The 26,515-nt window shown below is 29.0% G+C and overlaps 1 protein-coding gene and 1 long non-coding RNA gene across 6 annotated transcripts; one reads left to right on the top strand and one right to left on the bottom strand.

The window, feature by feature from the left end:
- Positions 1-276: 276 nt before the first annotated feature.
- Positions 277-20,297, top strand: LOC100164371 (transcription factor MYB3R-3). 5 transcript variants are annotated; one of them, XM_008189189.3, is made up of 16 exons: positions 277-776; positions 10,401-10,566; positions 10,696-10,845; positions 10,915-11,147; positions 11,467-11,680; positions 11,750-12,003; positions 12,063-12,202; positions 12,258-12,379; positions 13,865-13,945; positions 14,751-15,032; positions 15,100-15,222; positions 15,296-15,433; positions 16,606-16,704; positions 16,889-16,896; positions 19,934-20,079; positions 20,157-20,297. In XM_008189189.3, the coding sequence occupies exons 1-16, from the start codon at positions 769-771 to the stop codon at positions 20,159-20,161; spliced, it is 2,169 nt and encodes a 722-aa protein (XP_008187411.1). In that variant the 5' UTR covers positions 277-768; the 3' UTR covers positions 20,162-20,297. The 5 variants fall into 5 exon arrangements, with proteins under 5 accessions (XP_008187411.1, XP_016663428.1, XP_008187407.1 ...); XM_008189185.3 differs by lacking the exon at positions 277-776 and adding an exon at positions 7,844-8,307; XM_008189187.3 differs by lacking the exons at positions 277-776; positions 13,865-13,945 and adding an exon at positions 7,847-8,307.
- Positions 18,601-26,515, bottom strand: LOC115033716. Its single transcript, XR_003839017.1, has 4 exons — positions 25,319-26,515; positions 23,433-23,727; positions 19,052-19,329; positions 18,601-18,882 (listed from the first exon to the last, which is right to left on the bottom strand). It is a non-coding gene; the product is annotated as an uncharacterized LOC115033716 (long non-coding RNA).

Raw genomic sequence — 26,515 nt, 5'->3', positions numbered from 1 at the left:
TCGCCACCTCGGTCAACGCCAATGGCCAATCGGATGATTCGAATGACAGTCGACAAGTCGACAATTAGTTACAAACTGACAACATAAGCATAACAACAATAACAACAACAACAACAATAATAACAACTAGTATGTGGTGACCCCACGGAGTTCATCCATTCGGGGAATTTGGCGTGGCCTACGAGTGGCTACACTGCGCAACCGGAACCAGAACATCGTGGTTACGAAAATACGAAAACGATCCGAACACAATCTCCAGCGACGGCCGCCGACGCCGACCAATCGACAAGCGTTTGGTGCTCGTACCGACCGATACCAACCGTCGTCGGACAGCAGCAGCTAGCAGCATCTAGCGTATACGGACGGCAGTACGTACAGACAACAGTAGGACAAAAACAGAATAACGAAAACAAGGAAAAATAATAACAAAATAACAATAATTTCGTTACTCCGTACGGTTTTTTGCATTTTTTTGAATGTGCCGTTCGCCCGGCCGCGTCCCAGTCACGTAAAGTCATACGACGACGACAGCGACGACGATTCACAGTATTTCCGCCCGCAGTACGCGACGCAATCAGACAACGGTGGCGGTGACCATCGCTACGAAAGTACGAAACGTCCGTTAGGATACTATGCTATGTCCGTTTGCCTAGACATCGGGAGGACGGCCGGAAGCGTTCAGCAGTTGGCCATTCAAAATCAAACGGAACGACGGTCGTCGGCCGTTACGTCGTCATAACGGTCATTGTCTCCACTATTGGTCGATAAATGAATAGGTGAGACCGCACGCCAGTTACATACTTACCTGCGTATCATTTTTTTGTTTTTTTTTTTATCTATTTACACGTTTATTTACACAACATGCACTATTCACCGTATCGCTTTTTCTCGTCGTCTTCCACACAGAAATGACGTTGACGGATTTTCACACGTTTTCCGCCCCCGCCGTTGCCCCGGTGGGTAGTCGTTACATTAGTTCCGGGAGACGTGTCACCCAGCATGCTTAATTTTGAATTTCCCGTGACCTTGGTCCGTTGTCGGTTGCGCATTTCGAATGTGCTTCACGCAGTGCTAGGAAAACGTGTACTTTTCGCGATCATTGCGTCGACAAATTTGACGATCTGAATGATCGCAAATGGTTGTCACTTGTCAGCAGCCCATACGGGTACACCCAGATTGGTATTTGGTACAATTGTTTTTGGGATTATTTTGAGGCATGTATGGTGGGGTTTTTGTAGGTTTAGGTGAGTGGTGGGGGTGGGGGGAATGACAGGGACATGAGCCCAAGTCATTTGCACAAGAGAAAAAATACCAAAACAATTGTAATATTTTTTGATCCTATATAATATATTTTATGCCAATCGCTTATTGTGTTATCAGATGGGAATTTTTTATGGGTCAATATCTGGTGATCCAATTAAAAATTTTTCTAACTACTTATATTGATGGAATTTTGAGTCGATAATGTGCACTTTACATTAAATTGCGGTAGGTATTTAAACTATGCTATGATAAATACTCGATACGAGATTTGATAAATTATCGCTTGGCAGTCCGATAATAGCATCCAGTACTTATTAAATGGAAGATAGTGTTATGAAATCAATTCAAATATTTTGTAAATTGTGTAGGCACTTAATTATAAATGCTCACACCTCACACTCGGTAATTACCTACATATTGTTATGTTATTTTTCTCAATGTATAATCTACCATACTTTGGTTACGACTTATGACAAACATGTTATTTTTACATTGGTGTTATGCAAACTAATGAATGTAAAATGCTATCTACCTTTGGGTAAACTATTTTATCACTCTGGTTTTTGGATATATTCTGTCAAGACTAGATTTATTGCTCCATTTCAATAATTACTATTTTTTGTTTTAGTATAATTTAGGTAGTTAAGGCCTTAAGGGTATAGCTGGTTTGTTTATAATTTATTTTGTATTTTAATATTTATTAGCTTAGCTATAATAAATGTATGAATGACAAATGTGACATGTTCATTATCGTTTAAATTACATAAGAACATTTTTTTCATAACATGAACAGAATGTAATGAGTTGTTAAAATTGATGACTGTGAAGTGTGGTTATTGTATGATATACCCAAAATTATACTTATATTGAATGTAACAATATAAAAAAAAGTTTTACTCAAGCAAACTTATTGTTGCTATGGTGTCTGAAAAGAGTTCTAAACGTTTTAGTCATTCTAGGACCTAAAATCTAGGTTGTGTATACATTTCTGAAATATGCTTTTAAGTTTTATTAATAAATACAAACAATTAAATATTAAAATATTCTGATCTATGTCATAGAAAAGAAATATAATATGTACCAATATGTAGGCAGTATTATATTAGCAAATTAGATCTATACTTTCTGAGTTTGAATAATTTCATGCTACTGGCCACTGGGTATCAAACATTACCCTTAATAGGATGCTACCTCCCAGATGTGTTGTCTTCGTACATTTTCAATTTTATAATTAAAATATAAAAAATCCTATGAGATTTTAAAGAGATTTTATTCTAAATTTAATAATAGGTCAATTCACTATAATATTACATAATAGAGTTACCTAATTAGATTATTCAGGTCGTACAATTTGCTATGTCATTTGTTAGTAGGATTGAGACAACTATGCTTAATATGTAGCGTCCTCTTAATTTTATTAATCCTTGTGAAATATAAATATGCTTCCTATTACCTATTATTTTATAATTTAATTAAAACAATCATTGTTATTTATAATTTTATGTACACCTAATGCAGCTACACACGTTGGATAACGGTAAATGTGTAACCTTTAAGGTTTACATTAAGGTTTTTTTTATTAATTTATCATAATATTGCTTGTCATACAATTAGTTTTTGAGTTATTTACTTTAGATAGTAATTTGCATTTAATTTTTTAAAAACTCATTATATTACTATTTAAGGAGATAGAATAAACTTTATTCAATATAAAACGCTAAAAATTGATATGATTGCCTTTTGGCATATGCTAATTGTTGGCATTTATTATTGATGAAAAATGCGTAGTACTATTGTATAATATTCTCGATAATATTAGTATGATATTAGTCATTACAATTTTATAACATAACTAGGTATATTATATTAATAACAATTTTAAATTTAAACTCAAGCAACAATGCTAGTTTAGCTCCTATGTAAGTTTTTTTTTTATAATTAGAAGCACATAATATACACCGGGCGTGGTCACTCGCTCGGACAATTAAAATCTTAAACATCCCTTGACCGAGCTCAACTTGTTATGTAAAACTACCTTAGGTAGGTCTCGCCGTCTCGGAGTTAAAACAAAATTGTTAAAAGTACAATTCAAAGCACATATTACACAGCCAGCGAAGATTACCATGTCTGTAGTCCCCGCGTCACCCATTGTGCCACGATATTTCAATGATTCAATTCGCTGTAACTTCGAAACTATACTCTGTACCAAATAAGAGTGCACCGGGTGACCACGGGCAAAACCGATTTTCTTACGTAAATTTGGTGCGCTCTTATTTGGTTCAAGGTATAAGTCCAAATGGACACAAGTCTGATGACACCTTATTTTTTTAGAATTATGTCCAATAAATGAAATATATTAGTCCATACATTTTTTACCACAAAATGTAATTACGTAATTCACTTTAGCATCTAAGTGTCTATGTTTGTCTTTTATTTTGAAATAATAGGTACCAATCATTTTTCCAATTTTTAACCCGATCGATATTAATTTTCCACCTACATTATAAGTATTTCTATTAATATAATATAGTTAATAGGTATTTAGTATTTCTGTGGAATTTTAAAATAATGCTAGATCCTATAATTATCCTAAGATATTTTCGTTCAAGACCATTTAGTCCTTGGGGTATAGTAATAACTAACATGGACGACACACCTGCTGTTTTGTTTCTGTCTTATGAATAACATCAAATTTGTGTTCAGTCGTTCCAATTTTGTGTTTTTCGTGTTAATATTGCAGTATAATAATATGTTCTATTATCATACTTTAATGTCCTATTATCTGCTTTTTACTTCGATTATTTTAACGAAATTTTAATTTTAAATCGAGATAATATGAGTAGGTATGTGAGATATCACAATTTAAAAACGCCTTTACATCGTTAAAAATTAAAATTTTGAAAAAAACATAAATCGTGTTTAAATTTTAAGCATAATTATAAGTCAATTCCCTGTAATATTAACACTAAAAACACAAAATTGAAACTGCTGAACGCATATTTGCTATGTAACACGGAGACAACACATGCGCCACGCGGATGTAGCATCTACAAGAACTATTTGATATTAGATATCAATTTTTTTTGTTCAAAATTGACATCGTTACAAAAAAGGGAGGGGGCTAAAAATGTTCTCGAGTATTGGAGCATTGTAAGCTGATTATCAGCATAACTACCTTAAGAGAACGTAATTGCATTTTTGAATTGTTAGGTATATTTAACATATTCACCGTCTACTTGTAACTTGCATAACAATTTAATTATCCTAAACAATCCAACGTATAAATACGGATAATGTTTTTTTTCTTATTCGTGGTACAGCAATACAGCATCAACTACTAGTTTATTAGCTTATAACAAAATAAATATTACTATAAATACTACCTAAAAATGCAATGGTTTCCGTAGATTAAGTTGTACATATCAATAAGTTTTATAAATGTGATTATTTTGATGGTGTTGTCTTGGTTTGGGCTAAGTGCCCGTATTACAATCGTTGAACTAAAGTTAAACCACCGAATTCGGCTGGTAAAATCAGTGGGTTGGGTTTAACCGAGGTTTAAACTATGATTGTAAAACAGGCCCTAAGGGCTTCGGGAAGAGGTTGTCAGACATTTCTAGGCTTTTTCTGGTTTCGTATTATTTCGACAGTAGACAAGGCGGGGGTTGAGTATAAAGCTACGGGTTCCTTGCTCGAGGTTCTCAGCAGGTTTGGAACATTACAGGTTATTCTCGGCGCATACATGGAACATCTTTGAGTGACCTATACGTAGACTGTTAATAACTACTTCATCTTTGTGATTGAATGAATGGGGCTTAGGCCAGTGTATAGAAGTATTTTTGATTTCTCTGAGTTTATTGTTTAGTGTACGCTGTCATTCAGATTTCCATAAATTGGTACAATAGGTGCTAACATTCCTATTTCCTATGGATGTCAATGAGTGAGGAGTAGGTGTGTATTTCCGTCATAGGATTATTAACTGTTTCACGAGCTACTTTGTCAGCTTTTTCATTGCCATTTATTCCATAATGGCCTGGTGTCCATATAAACTGTATGTTCTTGTTGGCATTTTCAATTATGTTCTTTTTTTTAATTACTAGGGTGCGTGAGTGAAAGTTATATTTAATATTGTGAAGAGCACTGAGCGAATATGTACCTACAAATGTTAATAGTAGGATCGGGCAGTTGAATGGCTACTTGGACTCCCTTGAGGAGTGCAATGCATTCCGCCGCATAGATATATAATACATATTATTTTATACCTTTAATTTTGATAATAAGTCAATTCACATAATATTAAAGCTAGCATAGTTAGTTTTGCTGAACACAAATTTACGTAAGAATAGTTGAATAAGAACAGTTTCCGATTAACACATTTTAGACCCAGGTTTGTAAATCGTAGGTAATAGGTATGTTACCATAAATTTCGGCAATGTATAGGTAATGACTGAGCGATGTCAGTTGTAATGCCGGAGAGGACACGGGCATTGTTGGTAATCGGTCTATATTTCCGTAATTACAGACTAATAAGTTAAGTCAATGTCATAAATTGGTATTTTACTGAGGTGATACATTTTAATAGAGTTTATCGATCATGAAACTTAATATTACTTTCTGATTTTAATACTACTTTTTTGTGGTTGGGGCTGGGGGGGAATTAACGTATTATAGGAATTATTACAAAATTGTTTTTGTGAACAAACGGATAACGATAGTGTCAAGAGCCGTTGTACAATAATTAATACATGCTAAATAGTTTCAGTCAATTTTTTTTTTTAATTCAATCTAGAGCATCCATATTCAAAATAATTTTTCGTTTGGCTCATAAATAAAATGATAGTAATAATACTAAATACTAATAGGTATATATTATAATAACATAATAGCTACATTATTTTGTAGAATTAAGTATTCTTTGGTCATTACTCATTTTAAGTAATATTCTGATAAATCTATAATAATAAATATTTACCTATTATAATATTGTTTAGGCAGTGTCTATGTTGACTAACTGATTTTAGCCATTCTCAATAATGACAAGTCATTATTGAGGATTGCTGACACTGACGGTACCATGATATATTATATAAATTAATAGTCCTACAATAAAAATTTTAGTCCCCCTTCAAAAATTAGTCTAGTCTTAACTGCGGTCTGCGATCACAAATCCGTTTTAGTGTAAAATCTGAGAATCGTTGTGTGTTACAATATAATTTTTTTATGATACCTGCCATAAATATATTTGTAAATCTATATATCGACAGAAAATATATGTTATATTAATGTTTTATGTACCTATAATATTTGCTTGGCCAAAAGTTTCTTGGGAGTTATAATCATTGTCTTGTATCTATTGATAGAAATCATATCTAGTTACTATAATTTTTTTATTGTCTCGGTAGTATCCTACAACTTACAAAAAATATAATTGAAAGCTATTTAAATGTTGTGTCGTTAGCAGTTTTAAACTTTTAAGATTAATACTTATACATAAAGACAAAGTCAATATGCTAGATATAGGTATCACGGACTTGAAACTCCTGAATTTAATTAATTAATTTATTTATTATAAATTAAATTTATGGTATTTAAATAATTTTAGACCATGTCTTAGTGCCCGATAGCGGATAACATAACAATACATTTATAGCAATAAGTTCATAGGAAAGAGTGTTATGGAAAAATTACTTATAGAATTTATTATTATTCGTATTTTTTTTTTTGATAAATCCGTATTGATTGGGAAATTGCCTGGGGCATTTTAAGAATAGTCGATGGATGGAAAATATACTTTTTCTGTATCTCGGAGTCGTAATTCTAAAAAAAGAACAATGAGTTGCTATACTATTACGCCTGCTTTCTAATTAATATTTATTTTATAAATAATTTATTAACACATATTTTATATTATAAAAAAATGCATAAGCATTTCGAATAAAAATTTGATTCAGGATATTAATCTTAATGTTTGCGACGATATTGGTTCACGTTAGTTCGTACTTACTGTTCTTATAATATTATATATTTAAAGAATCTAGAAAGTAGTACCAGTAAGTTCAAAATTTAACAATTATAAGAAATACGTTTTACTGAAAAACATACTTTTGTGGAAACACAATATTTTTTAGAAAATCTGCACATATAAAACTTCAATTCTAAATTTAATATATTTAATGTATTTGCTAATTTAGTATTTAAACTGTTTTATGAGCAAATATTATAAAACGTAGTCATAAAAAAATGATGGTTTTATTTAAAATTGATTACTATAGTATATTTTACAGAGCTATATTAAGTATCCTGGATTTTAAAATTTAGTAGTAATTTATATTAAATAATAAATCGAATTCCAAATGTTTACTATATTAATGTTTACTATAATATTGTACTTTTGTTTTATATTAGGACGGACTGAATTGCGTGTGAAATAATGAGCATAAATAATAAATAGTTTCGGGAATATTTTGTTACACAGATACGCGGCATTGTGTTTGCTTTGAAACAAACAATACTGCAACATTATTAAAGGTGTTCTAGACCTGACTAAAATGCAAGTGTTTTCTAGTGACTAGTTCTTTAATTTATTATTCAATGTTGCATCACTTAATATATTTTTTGGCTGAGCCCCTTTCTTCTCTTGTTAGGAAATCAGCTTCCTCTTTTTTTTCTACATGTATATCAAGTATTCATGTCCGCTATGCCAATGGGAGGGGTTGTATTACTGCTTAGTTGATCCCCTAACCAATGCCCCAGCTGTCTTGTACCACCTGGCCTCTGTTCTCCCGCCATATAGCTATAGTAGTGTGGTGTTATAGTGTGGCGTAGTTCTTTACGCACGTAAAATATTTATTTTGTAATACGACGTATATATTTGCTGCTTTGTTCATAATTTTGAACTTTTATAGATTTCAAAGTTTATTTTAAAGAGTAGATAATCTCGTTGAATGTCTCCATGTCTAAACGGCCTTATAGTTGCGTGAGTGGTCGTCTAGAATATCAAAACACTTATGATAAACGAATGCATTTAGTACAACAAAACGATGAGTAAGTCTTTAAATGCACAATATACATTTTTGTTAAGACTATTTTTAATAATATTTAGTTGGAATAGGTAGATTGTTCATAGTCGAACCAATAAATGCTAATAATACTATAGTAATATATTATTCGTTTTTATTTTATATTTTGTTTTATTAAAGACTTCTATTCAATTGATTCCTTGGTATTACCATTGATTATAAATAGTACTTGACTATTTAGTTAAATAATTTATTTTACAATAAATTTACCTATTAAATATCACTATCAATATATGATACATCTTCATAACGATTAAAATGAAAATGCTAAAGTAAGGTATTATAGATAGTGAAATATTATCTCGAATATTATTATTTGTGTTTAACTAGTTAATTTATAGACACACAATATATATAGGTATTATATCGAAGTTTTAGAATAATAGAATTGGAATTTTTATGTATTTTAATTTGTGTTAATCGTTAATCATACGTACATCATTAAATATTTTATTTTTTTCGTTTTTTTGCTTCTATGGGCTAAGTTAGGATATTAGGCTATTATTTATTTATTTTTAACAAAACTTGTATTTTGATAAATATTTTTGAATAAATTTAAACAGGTAAAAGTAAATATTAACTATACCTTTTATAGTAATATCATACCATCATACATTATATCAGTTTTCAATTTTATTTGTAGATTTGATAATGAGTAATGCAATACAAAATTGAGTTAATATAATTGGTTTTTTATTTTTATTTTTTTAAACAATTAGATTAATATGGAGAGTTGTTCATTAATTTAATTAGATGTAATTTTACCAAAACAATTTTAGCTTATTCAAAAAATCAACTTTTATCATGGTGTACGAAATAAATTACAGTTTTAAATATTCAAAGTAGTGATTTGTATACATATTTATAGATAAAATAAATAATCAATTAATCAATTTTTTTATGGGATATTTGTTACTATACCTATATGAGAAGTTCTAAATATTATTTGTTTATATGTTACTAAATAATGTTATAATATAGGATGATGCTCATTTAAAATGTATACTAAAAAAATTAAAAAACTGAATTACAATAGTTAAAATAGTTTTTTGCTGTTTTAAAATGTGTTTTTATTTTTAATTATTTTAGTAAGAATATGTGTTAATGGCCTTGATATTGTATATTATATTTATTATATTTGTGTAGCTTTTTTCTATTTGAATGGTACTATAATTAGTTTAGAATTGTATACTCTTTAAGAAGGGTCCAGAAAACAGGATTCACGGTCTGTAACCCCCATATTCTTTATAAAAATGATTTGGTAGCATTTATTTATATGAATATAAAAGTGTTACTTTTCGTTTTAGATACGTACAAATTTATATTTCTTAAACAAATCTTCTTTTTAACAGAAAATTATTTATTTTATTATATTTATTGTTTTTGGTCCAAGCGGGGGAGGGGTCTTGAATATACAATATATTTGTTCCTGTTATTTTAACCATTTTTTAACTGCCTTACTTATATCTATTTTGAAAGCAATTATTTATTATTTCTTTCAATAGCACATTTTGGATCTAGGATTTTTTGGAAGGGGAATGGCAAAATTGTGCTTAAAACAATATTAAATACAGTTATAAAAAAAAAATCCCTTTTATTAGTTGTTCTTAATACTTATTAGTATAAAGGATTTTTATATTATTAATTATAATGTACAATAAATGTATGCACTTATAATTTTAGTTTAAAACTAATTTTATATGTTACTCATGGGTTTTATGTCACAACTATATATTTAGCATATATAGCACAGTTAATAAGCCTTAGAGGGTCAGGCCCCTTAAATCTACTACTGATTGTGTTAAAATTTAATAATATATTATACTGTTATCATGATCTGAGTTGAGCAAAGATAAGTGGCTATGTATTTCTATATATATCCTATCAGGTTTTTTTAATTACATTTTTTTTATACAACCATTTCAAATTTTAAGTGATTATACTATGGCTCTAAATTATATGATAACAGATATAATATAATTGTTATACTTATAATTTATACATTGCACATATTATTTTAATGAATATGTCTTTTTAATATTTATTTAAATTGTGTAGGTCCAGATCAGGTTACGATAGCGAAACGGATGATGGAGAAGATTCAGATGATTATGCGATGCCACTCGGCATCCCAATTGTATCTAGTGAAGATGGTCGACGGTTGGTTGAATATAAACCAACATCAAACCAATCTATCAATAAAGGTCGCTGGACCAAAGAAGAGGTTAGTAATTCATTATAACAAAAACAGAATCATATAATATATTTTATATATTATACATGTTTTATGTTGTAAATATATAATTATTTTATAGTATACAAATATTAATGTGTAATTTTTGTTCTTCAACAGGATATTAGGTTAAAGCAACTTGTAGAAGAATATCAAGAACGATGGGATCATATTGCCCAACATTTCAACGATCGCTCAGATATTCAATGCCAACAGCGATGGCACAAAGTTGTGAATCCCGATTTAGTAAAAGGACCTTGGACAAAAGAAGTATGTTTAATTAAGTAAAGTAACAACAAAAAAAATTGATTTATATTTTTCATTGTTTTGTATTCATAGGAAGACGAAACTGTATTAGAACTTGTTGAAAAATATGGACCTAAAAAATGGACTCTAATAGCACGACATTTAAAAGGCCGAATAGGTAAACAATGTCGTGAACGATGGCATAATCATTTGAATCCAAATATAAAAAAAAGTGCATGGACAGATGAAGAAGATAGAATTATATTCAGGGCACATACTCAATGGGGGAATCAATGGGCTAAAATTGCAAAGTTGTTACCAGGAAGGTAGGTTAATGGGTTAATTATTTATTTAACTTAAGATAATTAATAAAACACACAAATAATATGTATGTATGTGATATATTATCACACGGGTGTAGCTGATGTCATTATTATGATTCATAATGAAATTGTATTATTGATTTTTGTACTAAATATTTTAATATTGGTATTGACCCAAAGGCTATAATTTCCATTGTTGTAATGTTAAATTCTGATTACTATATACTACATAATATGTGTAATGTAATTTATAAAATATACACAGTACATATACTTATATGATTCAGATAATTATTAATCATTTTATTTTAAAAATATTTAGGACTGATAACGCTATAAAGAATCATTGGAATTCAACTATGCGGAGGAAATATGAAATAGACGATAAAGGAGAAGTATATGGTAGGAGCATATTAAAGCCTAAATCAAAAAGTATCAGAGCACCAATGGAAAACAGAGAAGAATCTAACACAAGTCACCCCAATACATTACAAGTTAATCAATCAGAGTACATTACTATTGATGTTCCTTCACAAGTAATTTAAAGTCTATAAATGTATTAATATTAAATAAATTATTAACTTCCCTTAATTTTTTTTTTTTAGTATTACAGTTGGATGCCTCCAAAATATATTCCAGATGATCCTCAGTCTAAATTAGATCCCGAACAAGATGTCCGGGATAAAGCTGAAGTTGTTGCAGCTGCAGAAGTTTTGAATTCTTTAATGTCAACGCCTCAAAAGAAAAATGAAACTAAAGAAAATGATGTGTTCAAGATTAATTATAAATTGGTATCTCCACCTAGACCAGCTTCAGTACCTTTGCAAACTAATTCACCGCCATGTTATTCACCATACAGGTATAAAAAATAAATCAACAATCAAAATTAATTCATAGTAATAATGTACTGTTCTTTAGGTTATTTGAGACTGGAGGTTTTGTTGAAACTCAACAAACTAGTAATAGTGTTGTTGGTAGTTCTCCTGATGAAGGATATGCAGAACTTCATCTTGTTACACCTACAAAAACACCAAAAAAAGATAATTGCCCAGAACTTTGTAAGTAACATATAAATGATTAAATGTTATCAAATTTTAAAATAATGTCTTGCAGATTATCAGTATGATGCTGTTACACCAAATAAATCAAATATATTTTCCCCAAATAATAAAGTTACTCGGCGGCGTAGGAGTTTTTCAGAATATCCTGAAATTGGCTTAAATTTACAATGCAGTGTAAGTAAAAAAAGAAAATAAGCTAATTTTGTTTACATTACGTATGGTTAGAGTATTAAAATCAGTGTAGGTACTTCACTTAGTTTTGTTTTACATTTTTGAAAAGCTTTTTTTTTGAGTTTGAGAATTAATAACTAGCACAAAATTAAAGTGTTGTTTTTTCAAAGGTAAGATAATAATGGTTTGATTATTTAATATATGGGTGCTTCTTATGTATGGGTTTTCATTAATATACTGTATTTGACACAGGTACTACATAAAATAAAATATGTTCATAAATTGTTTTTTTAAACACATTTAACCGTGCATGATATTGATATGATGTTTTTGATCTGTTTTTATTTCATAACTAATTTTTTTGTTTATACTGTGCACAAAATTTATTTCAAATGGCTTATTGAATGAAATAAGTCTCTTGTGTAACTTTGTAATTGGTGCGTCATGACGTCATTCTACAATATTTGTTAAGAGAATGAAATATCAATTTTGTGAATTTTTTATACTTATTTTTTTGATTTTGTATTATTAAGTAACTGCATTTATATTTTAATTAAATACTCTATATGACTATGATATAATATTATCCAAATTTATATGTATCTACCAATTCTGTCAAATACTGTGTACCAACATCATAGCAAATCATTTTAAGGGTGCATTATTTTATTTAAAGGTTATGGGACATTTTTCACTTTAATCCAGGTAAATATTCAAAGTAAAAGTAATCACAGTAAAAAAAAAATTTGTAAATAAAGTGATTACTTATTATTATATGGGTTTTCTACTCTGGTTTCAAGTTAACACTTGAACTTGAAATATTTTATGTGTTGAATTCTGGCCAATTATTATACTGTATTCAAAATAAGTGGAAACAATTCTGACGGAAACGTTGTGGTTTGCGAATTTGTAGTTTTATTGGCTGCGGTCGGCGCGGCCGACTACTGTAGCCAATCACAGCGGTTCTACCATTCAGAGGCTGCACAGTTTTTCCAAACTTATTTTGAATAGAGTATAACAGGTTTATTTGTTCACATTTGACTGTTAGACTAGAGTAGATAATCATACCTATTATCAAACCTAGTAATGAGTTTTAATAGTTTTGTAGAATTAAACATGATTTAAAATTAATTTTCCTATACATATAAAAAGTAAATTCTATATTTGCATTACAGTTCATTTAATTACAACAGAAAATTTTCTATATGCATTTAACCAAATATATTTTTTGTTGAAGTAGTGAAGACTTACAATTTGCTTAATGCTCGGTGATTAAGTTGCCCATCTTTCAGTTGGCCAAATTTAGCTGTCAATAGTGTTTAAAATTAAATAAATTGGTTTAAGTGTTGAATAAAATTCTATTTTTTTTTTTTTTTTAAATAATATGGTTTTACGTAAATATTAAGTAGACAAAATTGGCACTTTTTTAAATTGGGTTTGATTGTTTGCTTAAAAAAAGATTGAGATGTGTGTGTCTTTGTGGTCTAGACTATTTTGTCAGGCTTGAGCATACCTGGAACGCCTGAGAAACGAACACCAATAAAACAACTACCGTTCAGTCCCTCACAAGTATGTAAATATGTTATGATTTAATCTCCAACGTATATAGTTTTATACTTCATTAAATACTACTGTTAATGTATATGCATGTAAGCAATTAGTACTTTTGCATTTACAATAGCAGTCTTTGTAGTTAGACATGGTTATAATGGTTATAATGGTAATCATTTTTTTTTTTTATAATATTTTTGGTGAATTTCAATTATTGAAGTCATTTCATGGTGTTATGAAATATTTATGATTTTGAATAATTAGAAATTCATTTATTTTTCTAAGGATTTTCGATAATTATATTTGTATTGGTTGATAACCCACAAATTAAAAATCATAGGTTTGTTATCATTTAGCTTTGCTTTTAAGTTTTAATTAAATAACTATTCAGTCTTTTTATAAATATTAATAATTATATGTTTAAGGTTACAAGGTGTATTTTATTTTGTTTTGTTTTATTCTTATTCTGCACATAGTTTTTGGTGGTTTTGCATTTTTACTTATTTTAATTGTGTAAATAATGTATTTAAATATTATAGTAACAAAAATGATAAAAATATTTAATATAATTTAACTTAAATTAATTTAATATAACAATACTGTTTTTCTTATGGCAGTACAGTCATAATATTTATTGTTTTTCACTTAATAATTAAAATTATTGTTACTATAGTGTTTGCACCTTCATAAGAGGTATAATTATTATATGATTGCCATTTTTTTTTGCCAATTTGTTGTATGTTTCTAATGCCTTTAATGTGTTTTATTAATCTAAACTACAATTTTAAACACTTTAGTAAATTTTTTATATTTTATTTTTTAGTTTTTAAATAGTCCGTCGTTGTCATTTGATGTTAACTCATCTTCAACACCTGTCAGGCGTCTATTACCTAGTTGTAGTAGTAAACCTAATGAAGATATAAGTGATCAGACTATAAAATCTGAAACCTTAGTTACACCAAATTTAACTTATAAGTTTGCTGGAAGAAGTCGTGATGATGTTAAGACTCCAGAAACATTGCATAGAATTAATACTCCTCACACACCTACACCATTCAAAATTGCTCTTGCTGAGGCTGGCCGTAAAATGGGTGTGAAACATTTAGTAAGTTACAGTTTAAATTTATCCATTTGTATTTAATATACTAATGTATAATATTTTGTATTATTAGGCTCAATCTCCGTCTGCTTTAATTGAAGATATAACTGATTACATAAAGCAAGAAGATCGAGTTAAAAAAGAATCTGAATTTTCTGATTCACAGTATGAAACTGATAGCTCTAATATGTTTTGTGTAATAATTTTAAATATTCATTTTATATGTTACTGTATGTTATTTATTTTATAACCATTATCCAATTGTATAGGATACTAATGACACAGTTGCATGTGGAAAAGAAAATGCCGAACCGCTTTCACCTACACCCCAGAAAAAAGCAAGAAAATCTCTTGCACCCGTGTGGGCTTCTCCAACAGCTTCTTGGAATCAACCTATAGACTCATCTGTAAGTTATTTTTTTTTTGTGTTAAGATGATAAGTTATAACTAGAATTTATATGTATGCAACTACAGAGGTGCTGAAGCACCCTCAAGTTCATTGTCTTAATAATTTCATACGCCTACCTAGTTTAAACAAATCTAATTTTATCATATTAGCATTGTATTGAGTTGCGTTAACTATCCCTGTGAGTTCAGCAACATGTGAACGTTGTTTTTCCTTGATGCAAAGATCAAAAAAATAGCTATGAAACAGTATGGTATGGTACACCAACGTTTCACCGACATCAGTATCATAATTCTTAAATATCAAAAGAGATTTGGCTTATGAAATTGACATAGAAAAAATAATAAACACATTTACTGACATAGATAACATATTATGTTAAACAATTATTAAATTCAAATAAGTTTAAATATGTTTATAATAATAGCGCATGAATATTGTAGTAGTTAAAATTAAATATTGGTAATGTGTTATGAAGTGTAATGTTAAATAATTGTAGCACCCCTAAGATTTGAACTCTCAAGTTGCGCCACTGGTAAGGTTAATTGTTTTCTACATATAAAAACAGTGCATATACCTACAAGTTTCATACTATTAATTATATATTCAACATTTTTAATGATTCAGTGTTAACAGTAACAAACAGAATCAATCTTATGAAAACAACAGTTTAATCAATAAAATTGTTGTTTCAATAGATTTTTTAAAGAAATGTACAAATTAGTACTATGTACTTTTTATAGTTATTGCATATTGCAAGATATATTCAAAATATGTAGATTAAAATTGTCGAGATAAGATAAACACAGTTTTTTATTCCTATAGCTTAGAATTATAATAAAATTATATCTGAAGAAAAAAATTTAGATAAAATGTGGGAACATGTTGGACAGGGATTTTGTAAAATAAATATTGCGGCTTAAACATATTAAATTTGTTTTTCAAACTGTCCAAAATCAATGTTGAAGCATTTAAACATTTAAATACAACAAATGTTTATACATAATAATAGTAAAATAAACTTAGTTAAAATAATTCAAACTTAATTATACTCAAACTATTCAAACTGTATGAGATGCCCCGAGTTCTTATTCAAACCACGATTGTTCTCAAACTGAACTATTTTTACTTTCAAGAATAATAATCTTAAATTGTAAAATCTCTATTTTTTAGTCTAAAACAATTAGAGAGACGAATACGGAAGATGTTTATTCAACAAATGTAGATGATACTAGGAACATCTTTACATCTGAAGAATATTCAGCTTCAAAGGTAAAAATATAGTTTTTTTATTTTATCATCCACACTAATTTGGTTTGAAGAGTGAATATTATATCATACACCAAACCCGCCATCTTTTATTGAGTGTGCCAGTGTTTAGATTTGACATTATTTTTTATTAATTTTTATTTCTCGTAATTTAGATTTTTTGTTTTGTTTTGTTAATATTTTTCAGGTATTTGGGTGAGTAGGTCATGAAAAAAACCTAGTTGTTCTTTTTACTCTTTAAATTATTGCACCCTTAGATCAAGTAGGATTAATTTAAAGCAATAGTTTTGCACTTCACTAATGAATACTTAGTTTAAATCACTCTTACAATTCTATTGAAAAAAAAACTTTTATGATGTACATTGTAAAACTGTTATTGAAAGTGACTTTTGTGTGTATGCAAGTCAATATATCATATTTTAACTGAATATCAATATGTGTACAGAGATGAGTAAAGTTATATTTAGAGGTCAACATTTTACAATTCTACGTGAGTTTGCAAATTAATGGGAGTATAATCTTAACGATTCATATAGTACATTTTTGGTACAAAAAAAATCATGTTTTTAGAGAAAAGGATTTAGTTTGTTTTGAAATATTTTTAAATATCATCCAATTTTTTTACATAACAAATATACGATAATTCATAACATATTATAATGGCCAGGGCTCATAAGTTCATGCCATAAAAAAATTCTTAAATAAACATGCACCTATGCATTAAAAACTGACAAAATATGCCTTAAAAAGTTCAAAAAATGCATTTATATGAACTTAAAATATGTAGATAAAAATAACAAGAAAATATATTCATTCATACTTTTAAAAAATTATGTGTTATTTGTTTTGTTTAAATGTAATTTCAAAAAAAGCTATTAATAAATAATATTCTGATTAAATAAATATCTAGTCAGTCCTTTTTAAAACGGAAACAAACTTAACTTCAAAACAATTCCCATACTATATTTTATACAAGTAAAAATAAATAAATTATTGCATGTTTCATCAAATTTTGCAAAAAAATTAGATACATATGCCAAACTCGATAAATATACCTTACAACTGTATTAATTTTAAAAATTTCAAATTTTCAAGTGACTTATTGGAAATAAAACCAATAATTGTTATAATTTGTAAAACTTGTACATAAGTGCCAGGTTTTCAAGAAATTGTCAGGTGCCCAGTTAACTATAATTAAAAAACGCTTATGAATTATTTAGATAAAAATGATTTTAATGTGCTCAAACTTTAAAGCAACCATGTATTAGGCACCTATATATTTTGTTTTATGAGACTATTAAAAGAACTTATGGTCTATTTTTTATAATTTTAAAACATCAATTAATATTATTCCAACCCTAGTTATGTGATTATTACATTATAAAAAATTGGATCAAGAATTATAACCTGTATGCAATGAATACAATGTGGTTTCTCAAATTTTGTTAAAACTTCAAGTAGGAAAAAGATTTTGTTAATCTTAAAGACTTTTTTAATAGACTTGTATAGATATTTGTGTCATTTATGTTTGTATATTGTCATATAATTATATGTTTTTGTGGTAATAAGAGGTGATCTACTAAGTATAATTTGTTCACTTTATTATATTTTATTACACATAGTAACTATTCATAGAGCACAGTAGTGCAATTAGAGCAATTTTGTTTGATTGTTAAATGTATTGTTATTATTGTATTATTTTTTATTGGGATTTAAGAGGACGTCCACCATCCATCATTTATATGAATATAGATACAAAACATACGAAGGCAATATTCTTAGAAGCTTTACTAAAAATTTAAAATATAGTGAAAAGCACTTAGCTATATCTATATGTATATACCTAACTTAAGCTTTTAAGACAATTAAAATTATTCATTCATAAAGGTTCATTTTTTAAGTAGTTCAGTTTTCACACAAAAACATTACGAGATAAAGTTATCTGCTATGTAATAAGAAAATTTGGTAAATCTGCTTTAAATATTGTACTTGTAAGTTTGTATCACATAAAACCGTTTTACAATACAATCTTGTCATACAATAACTATTGTTGGTGCTGATACGGGACAGCTTTTAAATATTTTGAATCAGTAATCTATTGTATTTAAGATTTAAAATTTTAATTCTTCTCAATATGTCCTGCCAACATCACACTTCTTAAATATTGGTTGTGTTGGCGTCCTTTTAAGTTATAAAGGTAAATATTAACAATAGTTTATATTAATTTAGAGACAAATTAATTGAATACATATTTTAGAAATCCGTACAACTGATAAATCAGTTATTTTTTTTTTTTAATACAAAACAATACATTATATTGTACGTAAAAATCATTAATAATTATATTCACCTTTATGCTTCCCATTATTATTTACTGTGCATGATTTGATTAAGCATTTCTCAAATTAAACGTGTTATGATGTTGATTTTGAATATACACAATATAAAAAAATAACCAGGTTTTGAGCAGTTGCACAAATATGTTTTAAAGACGAGCTTTCCTTAAATCCTACAAAAACATAATTACCGTATAATAGGATTAATAGAAAAAAAAAAAAAAGGTTTTGCATGAATATTGTTCCATATTATTTTTACCATTTTACCATAACTCTTCCTTCTGCTCAAAACCTAAAACAAAAATTGTTATAGTTTATTTAAAGTAGTTAAAAATATGACAAACATTTTATAATTTGAGAAATACTAACTTATACTAAATAGTGATGAGCCAAGCTAAAAAAGATTGAACTTAAAAATATTAATCAATGTTTATTAAAAAATATATGTGTATTCTTTACACTTATAACTTAAATCCGTACCAAATTTCATATTGATTGAAAATAGATTATTGAAGAATCTAGTTTTTTCCATGAAATCCCTTTTATCATTATAAAGCGATAGTGAATACCCACTGGCCATCACTAATATAATCACCTTCTAGGTCTTTTTTATTTTAACCTACAGCGTTTTCAAAGAAGTTTGCTTTTTTTTTTTTATATAAATACACTGGGTATATAAATTTTATCACCAAAAATTGCTACCACCAATAACTATCAAATATTAATCAATGTGCAATTTAATTATTCTTTGAAAATGCTTTAGAGTTATTAAAAATATCTTTATTTGTATTATTTATTATGAAAAAGTAATAATAATAAGTAGTAGTAGCTATTCGTTATTATTACGGTGATGGTGTAGTAAATGGTGGCTGTATGTATTGTTTTGTGATGACCAGAATGGCTCTACTGCCTCACCAGATGTTTCGGAGACAACAGTTATCCGCAGACAGTTACCACAGTCGTCCGACGGCAGCAGTGTCCTCAAAGCGTCTACACATTGGAAAGTTCACTCAGACAAAAATGGTCCGGCCTCGTATCCAAGGTATTTGGCAATTTACTTTGGAAATTTTTTAACAATATTCTAATAATTTTTTTCTGAAAATTGTGTATTACTTGAAGAATGATGTGATGTGGAAGATTACATGTGGAAAGACTGTTGACCAACAAGAAATGACAGCCTTAGCTTATCAATGTTTGCAAATGAAAACGCCACATAAAAACCTAAGCACTAAAGCGCCTGGATTTAAACCACGGCAATTATCATTTTAAATACTTAATATTTATTTTTAAAAGTACAGAAAATTTGTGTACTAGCTCTGTTATAATTGTATCATTTTAAATTATTTTAGTGAGTTTTTTTTTTTATAACTATTTTGTGTTGTCTCATTTCTGTTGGTTTTTCGTATTGTTATTATTCTTATTGATTCTTCTTTTTTATTTTAGTTTTTCCATTTTGTAATTTAATATTACAATTATATAGTGACCAAATGCAATTTATAAGTAACTTTTCATTTATGTGTTTTATGTAATTGTGTACCAATGTATATTATTTAAAATTTTTATTTTACAAATTACTTAATTAGTATTTGATTTTACTGTATTTTTTTTTTTTTTGTATATACCTAATTTTATGTCGTGCACATTTGAAATTTGACATTGATTTCTTTATTTTTTTGCTTATCAGCACTACCATTAACATTATGATTAATTTTATGTGTGATATATATCATTCATTTGTATTAAAAATGGTTTAATTTTTTACCAGATGTAAATGAAATTTGTTTTGAAAAAAATATATAAAATAGTGATTTTAGACTATCATTTTTATTTATTGTCTGTAAATTATTAAATTTTAATAAACCCTTAATGGTTCTGTTATAAATTTTTCTTTTAAATTTAACTGAATATCAAATTGTTAAATTAGTGATCTACAACTTGTAAAGGTAACTAACTTTATTTAAAGTAGTACTATCATATAGATATTTTGTATTAAAATGTAATATACAGGAGTCAGGAGGTCAAACCTGCAAGATCCAGGCCATGAATAATGTTTTAAAAAGTAACTTATTCTAAAATAAATTATATTACTTGAAAAATAATGAAAACATTTTTTTTGTAAAATATCAAATAATACTGTAGGGGGGTGGGAGGGGTGTAATGAATCCCTTATGTGCAGTCAAATAAAATCTGTGTTAGCTTTAATATTAGAGTGAAATGTATATTCAGTACCGGATCTAAAAATTATGTAACCCGGATCACAACATAACAATATATGTGCCTATGCTATATGCTTTATGAGTTTAAATTTTGAAATTTGCGCCCTGGATCGCTTCCCGGTCCCCTCCCCCTAGATCCGGTACTGTGTGTATTGACCTAATGCTATTATCAAACCTAAAGCTTAGAAAGTCACAACATTTGTTTTTGTACATTGTGTTATTATGATTATATTTATTTTTTAAGAGGACGTTAATACGTGATACCTGCATGCGTTGTCTTTGTCTTAAAAATGTACAACTGTTTTGCATGAGATAGAACCACGCCTTCGGTATTTATGGTAGAATTACCAAAATTCCACGATGCATAGGGAACTACTTCATCTGTGTCGTAGCGTTTTTATTATTTGGATAATATAAATAAAATTAAAGTTATCAGTTTGAGAACATTAGGATTTAATTTGTTTATTTCATTTAATTATTAAAAAATATTGGCAAATGCTATAAAAAAAATAGTAAAAACACTACGACACAGATAAAGTTGTTCTCCATGGGTTGTGGAATTTTGGCAATTCTACTATAAATACCAAGGTAGTGGTTCTATCCCGCGCAAAACAATTTTTTGCTATGTTCAAATGTTGTACATTTGTAAGACGAAGACAACGCATACGGGTATCACGTCCTCTTAAAGCTATCTATGGATATTTTTAAATTAGGTACCCTTTACAAACTAGCTTACAAATTAAATTACCTACAAAGTTAGCCAGACAAAATTGGATCTGCTGAACCTAATAAATAATGAATTTGCTAAATATTTGGGTTTTAGAACGTTGATAGTTGAAGGTATGGTTTTTAAGATTTTATAAATTATAATATAATAGTTGTTATATGGATCATAGGGTCCTAAAAAAAGTATCCCCAATTCTATATACGCCTACTGTTAGTAGTCACATTTTTATAACTAAAAAGATTGTAGGAAGATTATGTAAAAATGTAAAACAATAAAAATAAAAGTAAAACCAATTTTTTAAACGGCAAGTATAATAATATATACCTAACCTAGGTTAGCCACCTAAGTTCCCTTATACCAGCTATACTCTGTCCAGCGAGAGAACGCACCGATTCTACGTGTCACCATGCTATCGAAACCGGTTCTCCAATGGCCAGGGTGTCACCACGTAAGGGAACGAGTTTTGGTCGGTGCGCGATGCGTTCTTACACCGGGCAGAGTATAGTATAGTGTGACGCTTTGACGGTTCAAATCAAAACGAGAGACGTTTGAAAAACATTAATTTTTGAAAATTATGAGAAATAATAAAGATATTAAAAATTAGATAAAAGGGTCATAAAGAGAAATTAAACATAGTAGTGACTCGGGGTAAACCGCGACGACGTCGGTCGGACCTCGGGAGTCTGAAAACCGAAAATTAAATAAAATATCCACAAAAACCGTGAACGTCAGGGCTATCTAGTAAGGCGGTGACGGCTAGTAGTTCCATGCGTAATATGTCGAAATGTTAGAGGTAGATAGCGCGCAATCATAGGTCGGACCTTAAGATCATAATATTGTATTATTATAGTATTTTACCTATTATGATCTAAGATTCGGACACGGAATAGAAATAACCGTATCACTCGAATATGTATTTAAATTTAAAATGGGAAGACCTCCCGGAACGTAAACCATTGGTGATATACTGATATTACATGAAATTGGTAACTTTAAACCTACTTCTGCAACTTTAATTAACTTACGCAATTTTTAATTCCACTGACAGCAGCCGCCTGAACTCTGTGGTGTCTTCGATAGATTCCAGCCCGATAATTCTATCCACTGTAGCACTGTATACAGATGCCAGACGACTTAGGTACCGGAGAGTAGATCGATTATTATTAATTATTAATTATTGCTTAATACCTATTACCTATACGGCTATACATATTAATATATTACATGTATTATAGTACTAACCACGTGGACTTTTAGAAAATAAAAAGCAGATAAAATAATTAGTGTTTTATATGCAAAAAAGGAATAAAACTAAAAGTTTTGTTTACTGGTAATAATTGATGAACAATAACTAATAGTAAATAAAACTCACGCGAAACGCCGAGCCACTTTTATATATAAAAAAAAACCATAGCGTTTACTGTTTAGGTACTTAGCCACTTAGGTACTTACATAAATATTGTTTGTTTCTCCGTGGAATCAGTGGAAAATCATTGGGTATTATTCTCGTCCGCAAGCACAAATGACCTACAAATCGCAATCACATCTTTCAAACAAAATCCAAATATCCGAAATAAATGAATTTGTATTATTTTCTCCAATCTTGCTCCAAGTCTTTAACATGGTCATCTACACGCCCAGGGGTTGAATTTTTCAAACGTACCGCAAGTCCGCATGAATCTAAATTTTTTCGACTGCAACTCCGCATTCAAACCCCTCGTCTCCGCGGTCAGCACAATTGAAATTCCTATCAAAAACACCAAAAGCTCTGCATTTATCAATTAACATGAAGTGCGCATGCAATATATTATAATCGGTACAGTGGTACATAATCGGCTTAAATAAGGAAAAAACCTATAAAGATGTTGCCATATATTATGTGTAAAATATTAAAATCATATCGAAATTAAATTTGAACTACAAAGCTATACCCAAATATCCAATCATTTTTTTGTAGGTACTAGGTAGGTACTGATAAATTCCTCATGTTTACGCGAGTTCAGTTCCGTGAAATCGGGCTTTGTGACTCGACTGCTATGCGCCATAAATAGTTTTATGATATACCTATTAAATATTATAAACACTGAAATGAGTGTAAAGTAGGTAGGTACGTAGATATAATTTCTTCGTCAAAGAAAAAATGTATTATTAAGAGGACGTTACACCCGCATATGCGTTGTCTCCATCTTACAAATGCACAACATAGCAAAAACTGTTTTGCTATGCTCTCTCAGCGCTTATTGTAGAATTACCAAAAATTACATAACGCATAGGAAAGAACTTCATCTGTGGCGTAGTGTTTTTTTTTTTTTTTATAGCATTTTAATAATTAAACTAAAAAAAAAAACCTAATGTTCTATAACTAACTTTAACTGTATTTATTGTATCGTTCAAATAATAAAAACGCTACGACACAGATAACGATTAATCAAGTAGGTCCCTATTTTAAATAAACCTAGTTATAATCCTGGACAATGGGACATTTATATTATTTATTATTTAAATATGATTTTAAATTTAAAATGATTATTATCTATTTTAACTATCCGTGTATTATATGAAAATCGAATTTTTTCGCTGGGCCGTAGTTTAGAAGTTATAGTGTTTTGATTTTTGAATATATCCCGATGGTTCGTTAGCGTGAAGTATTGTAAATTCGTAACCTTGCCAGTTAAAATACATAACAACTAACAACTAATAAGTACCTAGTCGCTCCCATTGAAACGAGAATAAGATAGAAAATATTCGACTACTGGCGCCAGTCGCCAAATTCGAGGTTCTACAGACCCAAAGTCCAAACCCCACCGTGGGTGAAAATAATCCACCTATGCGTGGGGAAATCACTTCGGGATCTAGGGGGAGAGTTAATAGTGAGTGTGCTGTCCATTATTTTAATAACATATATTACGTGAACACTTTGTACAATTATATACATAAAGTAGGTACATAATATCTTCATAGATATACCTATCATATATAATACCTATGTAAATAAAACTAAGTATGTAAATGTTATAAGTTCAAAAAATTTAAATATTATTTTTATAAAAAGTTATACTAAAATCTAAATTTAAAATATTATAAATATTAAATAAAATTGGCTGTGATAAGGACAAATCAAAATGATCAAAATTTTTTTTAAATGTACAGGGTCAAATCGTCTATAATAATTAATAAATATTTAAAAACTACATAATATATTAATGTGTACCTACGTAGGTAGGTATAATAAATTGAATTTAAAAAATCGTAATTCGTTATTTATGTTTGTTTAATAATAAGCTGGTTAGGTATGATTTCGAAATAACAATAATATATTTATTCAATATTATACTTACCGGTGCTATAATATGATTTGTAGATATTTTCCCTTTACACGTGTAGTCACTAGTCACTACTGATTGAACATTTCTAAAGTATATCATTCAAAAGTAGTCGTAATGTTGTATTATGTGTAAAGTCCGAAATTATCGTTGACACGTTTTGGTCACAATTTAGTGGAAATTTGTGTTGCTATTGGGACGACGCGACACATCTGTGGACTGCAGTGGTCTGTGAGTTGTGGCACGCAGTGGATCGATTAGTCGTAGACCGTCGTCTATGAAAATTGAAAAGCATTACAGGCTACAGCGATAAGCGCAAGCGATAATTTGATTAATTTCGATAGTGCGCTTGGGAAATACCTATATTAATGTTATTTATGTAAGTAGGTAAATATAGGTAGGTATATATTAGGTATGAATTGATAAAATTATTATATTTATGGGTAGGTCCTAGGTAATAAGTAATAATCCACAAACCACGTTCTCTCCTTTTGGTACGTAAGATTACCTCATGGTGGGAATCACTGACTTAAACTAAATTAGACAACCTAACGGCTAACGCCCTAACGGTATGACTCTTATGAGAGCTAGCATATAGTTTCATACCATTTGTGGATCTTTTGCATAACAATAGTTCTCCTTTCGATAATATTATTATCATAGAAAGATTAATAAAGGTATCATTTTGTGCACTAATGCAGATGGGTCATGGAGCTTTGATTTGAGTAGAAGTTTGTTTGTTGGATATTGGTTTTTGGTCCATTTTTACAGTCTCCTAACTGAATTTGAGAATAATCAAATTAATTTTTTTAAACAAATATGTTTTATTTTTGTTATTGTTTGTTGGAATTGGGGTGGAGACAGTTGTGTGATTTTATGTGTTTGGATTTTGTGCGAGTGATCTAGATTTCATCAGCATATCACATAAGTAGTAAGTAGATGGTTGGTTTGGTGAACGATTTGGCACACTGTATTAGTGGTATTACGCCCTTTTGAAATAATTATATAATGTAAGAAAATATGAAGGATTTAAATTTTAGATATTTGTAAATGCATGGTAGATTGTAGATTATGTTGATTGTATAATGTGTGCGGGTCGATATGATACGGCCCGATTTGGCCATGTAACACGATAGTAGATAAGTCATAAGTAACACATTTGACTTTTTCCGATTTATTTCATATTATACCTATATTATATAAACCTATTTA

The sequence above is a fragment of the Acyrthosiphon pisum genome, chromosome A1, assembly GCF_005508785.2.
Source record: "Acyrthosiphon pisum isolate AL4f chromosome A1, pea_aphid_22Mar2018_4r6ur, whole genome shotgun sequence".
NCBI classification, from domain to species: domain Eukaryota; kingdom Metazoa; phylum Arthropoda; class Insecta; order Hemiptera; family Aphididae; genus Acyrthosiphon; species Acyrthosiphon pisum.
Note: the sequence above shows the minus strand (reverse complement) of the source record. Positions and strands in the feature narration are given on the sequence as shown.